The following is a 14,336-nucleotide window of genomic DNA, read 5'->3' as shown; positions in this document are numbered from 1 at the left end:
AGGAAATGAGGTTCGACAACCAGAGTGATAAATCATAACGATTTTGATAATTACAATGAATAAGCATAAACACACCAGTTCACATGAACATATCGTCGTTGTCGGGTGAAAACCTTATGTCCAAAACCATTCCTTCTGCATTTATCATTTTAAAAATGATTTAAACTAGTTTAAAACAGCAGATCTACAAGCACACAACGCCTTGCGGTGCGAGGCGTTGTGTGCTTGTAGATCTGCTGTTTTCACTACACCTTTGTGCAATGGCCTTGGCTTACAATCTCTCACCAGTGATTGAATAGACATCTATGCAACGTGGTTTAACTTGTATCTAGAAGTATAAGTGTACAATCTCTCACCAGTGATTGAATAGACATCTATGCAACGTGGTTTAACTTGTATCTAGAAGTATAAGTGTACAATCTCCCACCAGTGATTGAATAGACATCTATGCAACATGGTTTAACTTGTATCTAGAAGTATAAATGTACAATCTCCCACCAGTGATTGAACAGACATCTATGCCAGGGGTTTTCAAAGTGGGTGACGGGGCACCTGGGGTGCCGCGACGGCAGTCCAGGGGTGCCGCGAGATCATTTTGATAACATTTGGAATTTATTTGGACATTTGGATATTTGGAAAAAATATTTAGTATCATTTTAAACTTGAAGTACAAAGTTATCTTCAGTCAGTTCTAACCAAAATGGCTGTTATCTCAATGTTTTCCTTGCAACATAATCACTAAAATATCGTCACTGTCAGGCAGAAACCTCGTATCTCCAAGTTTCAAATTTGTACGAAGCCCTGCTTCATCCTATTACTTCTAGATACAAGTTAAACCACGTTCAGATGGTCAGGGTCAGACACTAAGATTTATTCATCTTATTATTCAATACGTTTGACTCCTCTCCATTTATCAATGGGAGTCGATACGTTTGACTCCTCCCCATTTCCATACCTTGTGGAATCCTGTAGACGATTTCTCCAGGTTTTCTCAGGTTGCGTAGGATGTGATCGCTGTGGATGTTGATGATCATCCCCACCGCAAACACCACAGCACCTACAGGATCACATGATCACATGATCACATGATCACATGAGTTATAGTTTAATAACCTACATGATCACATGAGTTATAGATTAATAACCTACAGGATCACATGAGTTATAAATTAATAACCTACATGATCACATGAGTTATAGATTAATAACCTACATGATCACATGAGTTATAGTTTAATAACCTACATGAACACATGAGTTATAGTTTAATAACCTACATGATCACATGAGTTATAGTTTAATAACCTACATGATCACATGAGTTATAGTTTAATAACCTACATGATCACATGAGTTATAGATTAATAACCTACATGATCACATGAGTTATAGTTTAATAACCTACAGGATCACATGAGTTATAGTTTAATAACCTACAGGATCACATGAGTTATAGTTTAATAACCTACATGATCACATCTATACTATAATTTTGCGAATGTCTGAGTGAGTGAGTGAGTGAGTGAGTGAGTGAGTGAGTGAGTGAGTGTCTGTCTGTCTGTCTGTCTGTCTGTCTGTCTGTCTGTCTGTCTGTCTGTCTGTCTGTCTGTCTGTCTGTCTGTCTGTCTGTCTGTCTGTCTGTCTGTCTGTCTGTCTGTCTGTCTGTCTGTCTGTCTGTCTGTCTGTCTGTCTGTCTGTCTGTCTGAGGGGGTAGCCATTAAACGAAACGGGTATTTCTTACATTGATGCTCCTACATATTATCATGCAAGCACCAGTTAAAGTTACTTTCCATCCCTCATATACTGTATGCACAGTGCACATCCCATAACCCACACACTGCACATCATTTTGGAGCTCATATCTTTGAACGGGTAAGGGCTAGTGAGTTATAGTTTAATAACCTACATGATCACATGAGTTATAGTTTAATAACCTACATGATCACATGAGTTATAGTTTAATAACCTACATGATCACATGAGTTATAGTTTAATAACCTACATGATCACATGAGTTATAGTTTAATAACCTACATGAACACATGAGTTATAGTTTAATAACCTACATGAACACATGAGTTATAGTTTAATAACCTACATGAACACATGAGTTATAGTTTAATAACCTACATGATCACATGAGTTATAGTTTAATAACCTACATGATCACATGGGTTATAGTTTAATAACCTACATGATCACATGAGTTATAGTTTAATAACCTACATGATCACATGAGTTATAGTTTAATAACCTACATGATCACATGAGTTATAGTTTAATAACCTACATGAACACATGAGTTATAGTTTAATAACCTACATGAACACATGAGTTATAGTTTAATAACCTACATGAACACATGAGTTATAGTTTAATAACCTACATGATCACATGAGTTATAGTTTAATAACCTACATGATCACATGGGTTATAGTTTAATAACCTACATGATCACATGAGTTATAGTTTAATAACCTACATGATCACATGAGTTATAGTTTAATAACCTACATGAACACATGAGTTATAGTTTAATAACCTACATGAACACATGAGTTATAGTTTAATAACCTACATGAACACATGAGTTATAGTTTAATAACCTACATGATCACATGAGTTATAGATTAATAACCTACATGAACACATGAGTTATAGTTTAATAACCTACATGAACACATGAGTTATAGTTTAATAACCTACATGAACACATGAGTTATAGTTTAATAACCTACATGAACACATGAGTTATAGATTAATAACCTACAGGATCACATGAGTTATAGTTTAATAACCTACAGGATCACATGAGTTATAGTTTAATAACCTACATGATCACATGAGTTATAGATTAATAACCTACATGATCACATGAGTTATAGTTTAATAACCTACATGAACACATGAGTTATAGTTTAATAACCTACAGGATCACATGAGTTATAGTTTAATAACCTACATGAACACATGAGTTATAGTTTAATAACCTACATGATCACATGAGTTATAGTTTAATAACCTACAGGATCACATGAGTTATAGTTTAATAACCTACATGAACACATCTAACATATAATTTTCGGAATGTCTGTCTGTCTGAGTGTCTGTCTGTCTGTCTGAAACCGCGTTTCTCATCAGTGGCTGGAGCAATTGATCTGAAATCGCATCACCATAAGCATATGAACACACCTGACATAACTGTGAAGCCCGTTTGTCACTTTCGCAAATCGTATGCTGTATATTTGCATTTTTATGGTGTATCTATATCTATTTAGCCTACAGTACCTTTTGTGACCACACATGTTAAGGGAGGGGCGCTGTTGTTCAGGCCATGCACAATCACACACAAACCCACACACACACACACACACACACACACACACACACACACACACACACGGGGGGAGTGTGTGTGTGTGTGTGTGTGTGTGTGTGCAGGCAGGCGGGCGGGTGTGTGTGCAGGCGGGTGGGCGGGCGGGCTGGGGGGGGAGACAGTATCTCTGTAGCCATTAAAGGAAACGGGTTTCTTACATTGATGCTCCTACATCATGCAAGCACCAGTTAAAGTTACTTTCCATCCCTCATATACTGTGTGCACAGTGCACATCCCATAACCCACACACTGCACATCATTTTGGAGCTCATATCTTTGAACGGGTAAGGGCTAGTGAGTTATAGTTTAATAACCTACAGGATCACATGAGTTATAGTTTAATAACCTACATGAACACATAAGTTATAGTTTAATAACCTACAGGATCACATGCGTTATAGTTTAATAACCTACATGATCACATGAGTTATAGTTTAATAACCTACATGAACACATGAGTTATAGTTTAATAACCTACATGATCACATGAGTTATAGTTTAATAACCTACAGGATCACATGTGTTATAGTTTAATAACCTACATGATCACATGAGTTATAGTTTAATAACCTACATGATCACATGAGTTATAGTTTAATAACCTACATGATCACATGAGTTATAGTTTAATAACCTACATGAACACATGAGTTATAGTTTAATAACCTACATGATCACATGAGTTATAGTTTAATAACCTACATGATCACATGAGTTATAGTTTAATAACCTACATGATCACATGAGTTATAGTTTAATAACCTACATGATCACATGAGTTATAGTTTAATAACCTACATGATCACATGAGTTATAGTTTAATAACCTACAGGATCACATGTGTTATAGTTTAATAACCTACATGATCACATGAGTTATAGTTTAATAACCTACATGATCACATGAGTTATAGTTTAATAACCTACATGATCACATGAGTTATAGTTTAATAACCTACATGATCACATGAGTTATAGTTTAATAACCTACATGATCACATGAGTTATAGTTTAATAACCTACATGATCACATGAGTTATAGTTTAATAACCTACATGATCACATGAGTTATAGTTTAATAACCTACATGATCACATGAGTTATAGTTTAATAACCTACATGATCACATGAGTTATAGTTTAATAACCTACATGATCACATGAGTTATAGTTTAATAACCTACATGATCACATGAGTTATAGTTTAATAACCTACATGATCACATGAGTTATAGTTTAATAACCTACATGATCACATGAGTTATAGTTTAATAACCTACAGGATCACATGTGTTATAGTTGAATAACCTACATGATCACATGAGTTATAGTTTAATAACCTACAGGATCACATGTGTTATAGTTGAATAACCTACATGATCACATGAGTTATAGTTTAATAACCTACATGATCACATGAGTTATAGTTTAATAACCTACATGATCACATGAGTTATAGTTTAATAACCTACATGATCATGAGTTATAGTTTAATAACCTACATGATCACATGAGTTATAGATTAATAACCTACATGATCACATGAGTTATAGTTTAATAACCTACATGATCACATGAGTTATAGTTTAATAACCTACATGATCACATGAGTTATAGATTAATAACCTACATGATCACATGAGTTATAGTTTAATAACCTACATGAACACATGAGTTATAGATTAATAACCTACATGATCACATGAGTTATAGTTTAATAACCTACATGATCACATGAGTTATAGATTAATAACCTACATGATCACATGAGTTATAGTTTAATAACCTACATGATCATGAGTTATAGTTTAATAACCTACATGATCACATGAGTTATAGATTAATAACCTACATGATCACATGAGTTATAGTTTAATAACCTACATGATCACATGAGTTATAGTTTAATAACCTACATGATCACATGAGTTATAGTTTAATAACCTACATGAACACATGAGTTATAGTTTAATAACCTACATGATCACATGAGTTATAGTTTAATAACCTACATGATCACATGAGTTATAGTTTAATAACCTACATGATCACATGAGTTATAGTTTAATAACCTACATGATCACATGAGTTATAGATTAATAACCTACATGATCACATGAGTTATAGTTTAATAACCTACATGAAACACATGAGTTATAGTTTAATAACCTACATGAACACATGAGTTATAGTTTAATAACCTACATGATCACATGAGTTATAGTTTAATAACCTACATGATCACATGAGTTATAGATTAATGAACTACATGATCACATGAGTTATAGTTTAATAACCTACATGATCACATGAGTTATAGTTTAATAACCTACATGATCACATGTGTTATAGTTTAATAACCTACATGATCACATGAGTTATAGTTTAATAACCTACATGATCACATGAGTTATAGATTAATGAACTACATGATCACATGAGTTATAGTTTAATAACCTACATGAACACATGAGTTATAGTTGAATAACCTACATGATCACATGAGTTATAGATTAATAACCTACATGATCACATGAGTTATAGTTTAATAACCTACATGAACACATGAGTTATAGTTTAATAACCTACATGATCACATGAGTTATAGTTTAATAACCTACATGATCACATGTGTTATAGTTTAATAACCTACATGAACACATGAGTTATAGATTAATGAACTACATGATCACATGAGTTATAGTTTAATAACCTACAGGATCACATGAGTTATAGTTTAATAACCTACATGAACACATGAGTTATAGATTAATAACCTACATGAACACATGAGTTATAGTTTAATAACCTACATGAACACATGAGTTATAGTTTAATAACCTACATGATCACATGAGTTATAGTTTAATAACCTACATGATCACATGAGTTATAGTTTAATAACCTACATGAACACATGAGTTATAGTTTAATAACCTACATGATCACATGAGTTATAGTTTAATAACCTACATGATCACATGAGTTATAGTTTAATAACCTACATGAACACATGAGTTATAGTTTAATAACCTACATGATCACATGAGTTATAGATTAATAACCTACATGATCACATGAGTTATAGTTTAATAACCTACATGATCACATGAGTTATAGTTTAATAACCTACATGATCACATGAGTTATAGTTTAATAACCTAAATGATCACATGAGTTATAGTTTAATAACCTACATGATCACATGAGTTATAGTTTAATAACCTACATGATCACATGAGTTATAGTTTAATAACCTACATGATCACATGAGTTATAGTTTAATAACCTACATGATCACATGAGTTATAGTTTAATAACCTACAGGATCACATGAGTTATAGTTTAATAACCTACATGATCACATGAGTTATAGTTTAATAACCTACATGATCACATGAGTTATAGTTTAATAACCTACATGATCACATGAGTTATAGTTTAATAACCTACATGATCACATGAGTTATAGTTTAATAACCTACATGATCACATGAGTTATAGTTTAATAACCTACATGATCACATGAGTTATAGTTTAATAACCTACATGATCACATGAGTTATAGTTTAATAACCTACATGATCACATGAGTTATAGTTTAATAACCTACATGATCACATGAGTTATAGATTAATGAACTACATGATCACATGAGTTATAGTTTAATAACCTACATGATCACATGAGTTATAGTTTAATAACCTACATGATCACATGAGTTATAGTTTAATAACCTACATGATCACATGAGTTATAGTTTAATAACCTAAATGATCACATGAGTTATAGTTTAATAACCTACATGATCACATGAGTTATAGTTTAATAACCTACATGGACACATGAGTTATAGTTTAATAACCTACATGAACACATGAGTTATAGTTTAATAACCTACATGATCACATGAGTTATAGTTTAATAACCTACATGGACACATGAGTTATAGTTTAATAACCTACATGGACACATGAGTTATAGTTTAATAACCTACATGATCACATGAGTTATAGTTTAATAACCTACATGAACACATGAGTTATAGTTTAATAACCTACATGATCACATGAGTTATAGTTTAATAACCTACAGGATCACATGAGTTATAGTTTAATAACCTACATGATCACATGAGTTATAGTTTAATAACCTACATGATCACATGTGTTATAGTTTAATAACCTACATGAACACATGAGTTATAGTTTAATAACCTACATGAACACATGAGTTATAGTTTAATAACCTAAATGATCACATGAGTTATAGTTTAATAACCTACATGATCACATGAGTTATAGTTTAATGAACTACATGATCACATGAGTTATAGTTTAATAACCTACATGAACACATGAGTTATAGTTTAATAACCTACATGATCACATGTGTTATAGTTTAATAACCTACATGATCACATGAGTTATAGTTTAATAACCTACATGATCACATGAGTTATAGTTTAATAACCTACATGAACACATGAGTTATAGTTTAATAACCTACATGATCACATGTGTTATAGTTTAATAACCTACATGATCACATGAGTTATAGTTTAATAACCTACATGATCACATGAGTTATAGTTTAATAACCTACAGGATCACATGAGTTATAGTTTAATAACCTACATGAACACATGAGTTATAGTTTAATAACCTACATGATCACATGAGTTATAGTTTAATAACCTACATGATCACATGAGTTATAGTTTAATAACCTACATGAACACATGAGTTATAGTTTAATAACCTACATGATCACATGAGTTATAGTTTAATAACCTACATGATCACATGAGTTATAGTTTAATAACCTACATGATCACATGAGTTATAGTTTAATAACCTACATGATCACATGAGTTATAGTTTAATAACCTACATGATCACATGAGTTATAGTTTAATAACCTACATGATCACATGAGTTATAGTTTAATAACCTACATGATCACATGGGTTATAGTTTAATAACCTACATGATCACATGAGTTATAGTTTAATAACCTACATGATCACATGAGTTATAGTTTAATAACCTACATGAACACATGAGTTATAGTTTAATGAACTACATGAACACATGAGTTATAGTTTAATAACCTACATGATCACATGAGTTATAGTTTAATAACCTACATGATCACATGAGTTATAGTTTAATAACCTACATGATCACATGTGTTATAGTTTAATAACCTACATGATCACATGAGTTATAGTTTAATAACCTACATGATCACATGAGTTATAGTTTAATAACCTACATGATCACATGAGTTATAGTTTAATAACCTACATGATCACATGAGTTATAGTTTAATAACCTACATGATCACATGAGTTATAGTTTAATAACCTACATGATCACATGAGTTATAGTTTAATAACCTACATGAACACATGAGTTATAGTTTAATAACCTACATGATCACATGAGTTATAGTTTAATAACCTACATGAACACATGAGTTATAGTTTAATAACCTACATGATCACATGAGTTATAGTTTAATGAACTACATGATCACATGAGTTATAGTTTAATAACCTACATGATCACATGAGTTATAGTTTAATAACCTACATGATCACAAGAGTTATAGTTTAATAACCTACAGGATCACATGGGTTATAGTTTAATAACCTACATGATCACATGAGTTATAGTTTAATAACCTACATGATCACATGAGTTATAGTTTAATAACCTACATGATCACATGAGTTAGTTTAACCTAGTCAGAACGGGTACACATTATTGTGTATTATTATTTTATGCTTTAACCAGTGAAAAATAGCAGATATACAAGCTCACAGCGCGGCACCGAGTGCCACGCTGCGAGCTTGTAGATCTGTTTTTTTTAATCATGAAAATTATAATTTTGACCCGATTCTATTAGTGTCTTTTGAATCCTTCTAAGGTTTTTTTGAAAAACCTATGTTTCTATGTCAGCAATCTGGCCAGCCATCGTCAAAGAAAAGGTCCTTTTCACTTAACTGGAGCTCAGTTAGTCTGTTCTTGAGAGACTACTATGTCAGTGGTTCTCAAACCTTTTCATGTGAAGGACCCCCAAAATGATATGTATTTGGCCACGGACCCCCATCTCAAAATATCTAGTTCCAGGGACCCCCCAGAAGCAAAATTTGAGTTACAAACGTTCGCTTTGAAAATACATATATTCAAAGATTTGCACACATTTTCACGACTTTTTCAAAAATAGCAGATCTACATTCTACAGAAACACATGAGTTAGTTTAACCCTGGAACGCATTATTACTTAAAACATTATTTTATGTTTTAACTAAAATAGCAGATATACAAGCTCAAAGTGCGTCAGTTGTTCTCAAACCTTTTCATGTCAAGGACCTCCAAAATGATATATATTTTGAACCCCATCTCAAAATATTTAGTACCTGGGTCCCCCAGAAGCATAATTTGAGTTACAAATGTTTGCTTTAAAAATACATTCAGTATTATTCAAAGATTTGCACAGTTTTTCACGTCTTTTCAAAAATAGATCTACAAGCTTGTATATCTACTACTTCCAGTAGGACTTGTTATCGCTGCTGCACCAAGGGAGAGGCTGGCTGCGTCACGTCTGCTTTATCCTTTACTCATCAGACTCCTGTTGCCCCAGACTGGATGACGGGAGCATCGCACATTGCGGGAGTTAACAGTCTGGTCATGGGTAGTCTGGTGTGGCCAGACTGTTGCCTCCGCGATTTGGGAAATGCTCCCGTCAACAGTCTGGGGCACGGAAATAGAAACGATGAGTGTGAGATAAAGCGGATGTGACGCAACCGCTCCCTTGGGGCAGTAGCAATAACAAGTCCTACTGGAAGCGTTATGTCTCCTTTCATTATTTTATGGGGCGTTATTTCGTCTTTCTCTGGTGTTGTTGTTACCTCCATGATGTTTTCAAACGTTTTCTTAAACTATACACCCATAAAAGAAATAGGCCGCTCGAATTACTTTGTCTGTGCTAGTGTGTTTCTGTTATGTTTCCAATGGGACTACAGTTCATTATAATGACTCTTTCTGTGCTAGTGTGTTTCTGTTATGTTTCCAATGGGACTACAGTTCATTAGAATGACTCTGTCTGTGCTAGTGTGTTTCTGTTATGTTTACAATGGAACTACAGTTCATTATAATGACTGTCTGTGCTAGTGTGTTTCTGTTATGTTTCCAATGGGACTACAGTTCATTATAATGACTGTCTGTGCTAGTGTGTTTCTGTTATGTTTCCAATGGGACTACAGTTCATTAGAATGACTCTGTCTGTGCTAGTGTGTTTCTGTTATGTTTACAATGGAACTACAGTTCCGTGCAGCAGTGGCTACTTCCGATACTTGCCGTTTGGGAGCTGCCGTTCCAGACTCTATATAGCATTCAGAGATTGTGGAATAGTTTTCTGGCTACGTGAGACTAGTAGAACTATAACTATAATATTAACTCATTCCCCGCCTCCCCCGATAGTCCCGAGAAAATCCCAATGTCGTTCCCCGCCAGGCCCGATAGTCCCGAGAATTTGCTTTTATATAATGTAATGTTTAATTACATTCTTCCACAGCCCGTTACAAAGTCTGAGCCTTTTATCTTAAAGGGAACCTAAAATATCACACATCAAAGTAAGTGTGTTTGAAAAAAATACTGTAATAATGTATAAATTGCAATACAAATGTATAAATCTCCCCATAACCCACAGTGAACTGGCAAAAGACGCATTTGAGCTCAAAAGGCTGGCTGCCGGAAAAAAAAAGAGAAGAAAAAAAAGTGTGAGAACAGCTGTGTGTGTGTGTGTGTGTGTGTGTGTGTGTGTGTGTGTGTGTGTGTGTGTGTGTGTGTGTGTGTGTGTGTGTGTGTGTGTGTGTGTGTGCTTCCCTCCAGGACCACTATATCTCTGTTTCAGTGGTCCCTGTTGGACCCCCTGATGGTGTTCAGTCCCATAAAAAAACAGTGCTATCAGTGAGATCTGCCTCTCTCTCTCTCTCTCTCTCTCAAGACACAAAACACACAATTATCGCCAATTCGCCATATAAATGCTTCTAAAACGTACCTGATAATGATGATGGTTGATTTGAATCCACACCCTGGGTTATAATCCATATATCCAGGCTATAATATTAGTTTTGTAATGGTATTTAGTCCACAAACAAGCCATGATCGCCTTTGCAAAGGTGGGGTCCCTGGTCGCCTTTCTAACGGAACCAATAAGGGGTCCGCGGGTCCAACGCTTCGCCGACCTCCCAGAGCAGTGCGGAGTTACATAACATTGTAAAATCAATCAATAAGCCGATCATTTGTTACATAAAGTTCACATGATCCAGTTGCAGGGACAAGTGGTCCCTGTCGATGGGGTCTCACAAAGGGGGTCCCCTGGTCTCCAGCCAACACTTAGGGAACCAGGTGGGCGTGGGGGTCCCTGGCCCACGCTCCACCAAAACAGGCATCAACTACAGCCAACAAGCGATCGATCAACTACAGCCTCGCCTCGTTAGCAAACTGCGTCTGCCCTGCTCTTGCCAGGGCAGTGCAGAGGATTTTTTAGGGGCAGGGGGAGACATTTTCTAACATGTGCTAGAATGTGAAAATAGCAGATCTACAAGCTCTACAAGCTCTCAAAGTGTCGCAGAGCGACGTGTTGAGAGATTGCTGATCACCTTGTTGAACAAATGTCATAGCAATCCATTCTAGAGGTGTATTCTAGAAGTGTTATTGCGACCGTCAGGGAGCAGTTTACTATGAAAACCTCCACCGGCCGTCCGTCGGTCGGTCACACGTCACACGTCACACCTTTGCCCTGCTCATATCTCCGCATCAGTATATAGGGCTTGTTTGTTTATTGTATGACATCACGCCACATCATCAGCTGTGGACTCTGTGATGTCATCGTATCGCATCAGTATATAGGGCTTGTTTGTTTATTGTATGACATCACGCCACATCATCAGCTGTGGACTCTGTGATGTCATCGTATCTCCATATATGGCCATCTCCGTATATGGAGATATAAGTCGTCCATGCCCAAGTATGGGCTGGTGAGGTCAGACTTTGTGTGATGCGTAGGTTATCTCAATATATGGAGATTCAACATTCCAGGCAATGCTCTCTTCCCTGGTGAGAATTGCCCCTTTATATAGGGCTTGTTTGTGTATTGTATGACATCACGCCACATCATCAGCTGTGGACTCTGTGATGTCATCGTATCTCCATATGGCCATCTCCGTATATGGAGATATAAGTCGTCCATGCCCAAGTATGGGCTGGTGAGGTCAGACTTTGTGTGATGCATAGGTTATCTCCATATATGGAGATTCAACATTCCAGGTGTAACTATGGCTACCCGTATGACGTGAGAGGTGGAGGTTGTGATATTTGTGGAGATAAGCGACCAACGGTCGCTTATCTCCCGATTAGGGAGTCTTACTGGTTGTAAAGACTCATGCCCCCTTTGATGTCAATGTGTGTGTGTGCACCTGTAGGCCTACAGAGCGCAACTAGCATTTACACACAGAAACAGAGAGACAGCGCCCCCAAGTGACTTGTAGCAGACTTGTAGAATACTGTAGCAGTAATAGTATATCAATGTGAACTTGCTGTTTTTGGTCAGACATAGCATATAAAAATATTTTTCTCTGCATTTTTCTAAACAGAAAATTCTAAAAATAATTCCTATTACATAATTACATTAGTACACTTATCTGATAAGTGCCTGACGCCATAAATACAAATATCAACTGAGTTATTCGCTCGAAAAGCCATCAATCACAAAAAGGTCAATATCTCCAGTTCTTTCAATTATAGCTGGATTTTGGTCAAAAATGGCTATTTTGAGATGGCTGCAACTATAGAAAAAAAAGCTTTTTATTTATTTATTTTATTTTTCGGTGAGACTAGAGTTTGTCCTGTTTCATTTGAGGTTCTGTATGACATTGTCGAAAAAATACAGAATTTAGGAAAAATGTCAATATAAAAAAAATATATCAATTTTTTTATTAAACAAAATGGCAGGAGAGCCATACAGTCAATGTTAAAATGGCGGCCAATGTGTTAATGACCTGTTTCCTAGAGTCAGGTCATGTGAGACTAGTGCTGTGCTGCAGTTCTGAGGATGCTGGCATTCATCACAAGGTGTACAGTATGTACAGTATGTACAGATGTACAGTATGTACAGTATGAACACAGACATGGAGGTGTTTACTGTGATATCTGTCTGTGTGCTTCATCACTGAGATAAAAGGTTACTCCAGATCAGCGGTGGAAAGTAACTATAAGTACATGTACTTTAAAACCCATTTAGGCCTAGAATTATTGAATGCTTTAACTATTGAAAACTATTTTTGAAAAAGTCATGAAAATGTGTGCAAGTCTTTGAATATATGTATTTTTTAAGCGAACATTTGTATCCCAAATTTTGCTTCTGGGTGGTCCCTGGAACTAGATATTTTGAGATGGGGGTCTGTGGCCAAATACATGTGATTTCTGGGGTCCCTCGCATGAAAGGTTTTGAGAACCACTGACATAGTAGTCTCTCAAGAACAGACTAACTGAGCACCAGTTAAGTGAAAAGGACCTTTTCTTTGACGATGGCTGGCCAGATTGCTGACATAGAAACATAGGTTTTTCAAAAAAACGTAGAAGGTTTCGAAAGACACATAGAATCGGGTCAAAATCGGGTTAGGGTGCCGCGCTGCGAGCTTGGAGATCTGCTATTTTTTTATAGTTAAAGCATAAAATAATAATACACAATAATGTAAGTACAGTTTTGAGGTATTTGTACTTTACTTGAGTATTACAATTACATAAACACTTTAACCCTATACATTTCGTGCCATTAATCTACAAGCTCACAACGTGTCACTGTGCGACGCGTTGTGAGCTTGTAGATCTGCTCATTTCAAAAGATTTTTTATAGCCTACATTTGAAAACTTGAAATGGGAGATTCTG

General features: G+C 35.2%; 1 protein-coding gene across 1 annotated transcript in view; it reads right to left on the bottom strand.

Annotated features, from left to right (window-relative positions):
* The window catches only part of srd5a2a (steroid-5-alpha-reductase, alpha polypeptide 2a), a gene marked incomplete at both ends in the record, with an annotated part of 35,772 nt that overhangs the window by 9,496 nt on the left and 11,940 nt on the right, over positions 1–14,336 (bottom strand). Inside the window, one exon of the mRNA XM_080722812.1 lies at positions 956–1,057. Coding sequence (XP_080578938.1) covers positions 956–1,057 — 102 coding nt within the window. The remainder of the gene's footprint in view (positions 1–955; positions 1,058–14,336) is intronic.

The sequence above is a fragment of the Nannobrachium achirus genome (assembly GCF_963921795.1).
Source record: "Nannobrachium achirus genome assembly, chromosome: 3".
Taxonomy (NCBI): Eukaryota; Metazoa; Chordata; class Actinopteri; order Myctophiformes; family Myctophidae; genus Nannobrachium; species Nannobrachium achirus.
The sequence above is the reverse complement of the archived record's forward strand: the minus strand, read 5'-3'. Positions and strand labels throughout refer to the sequence as shown.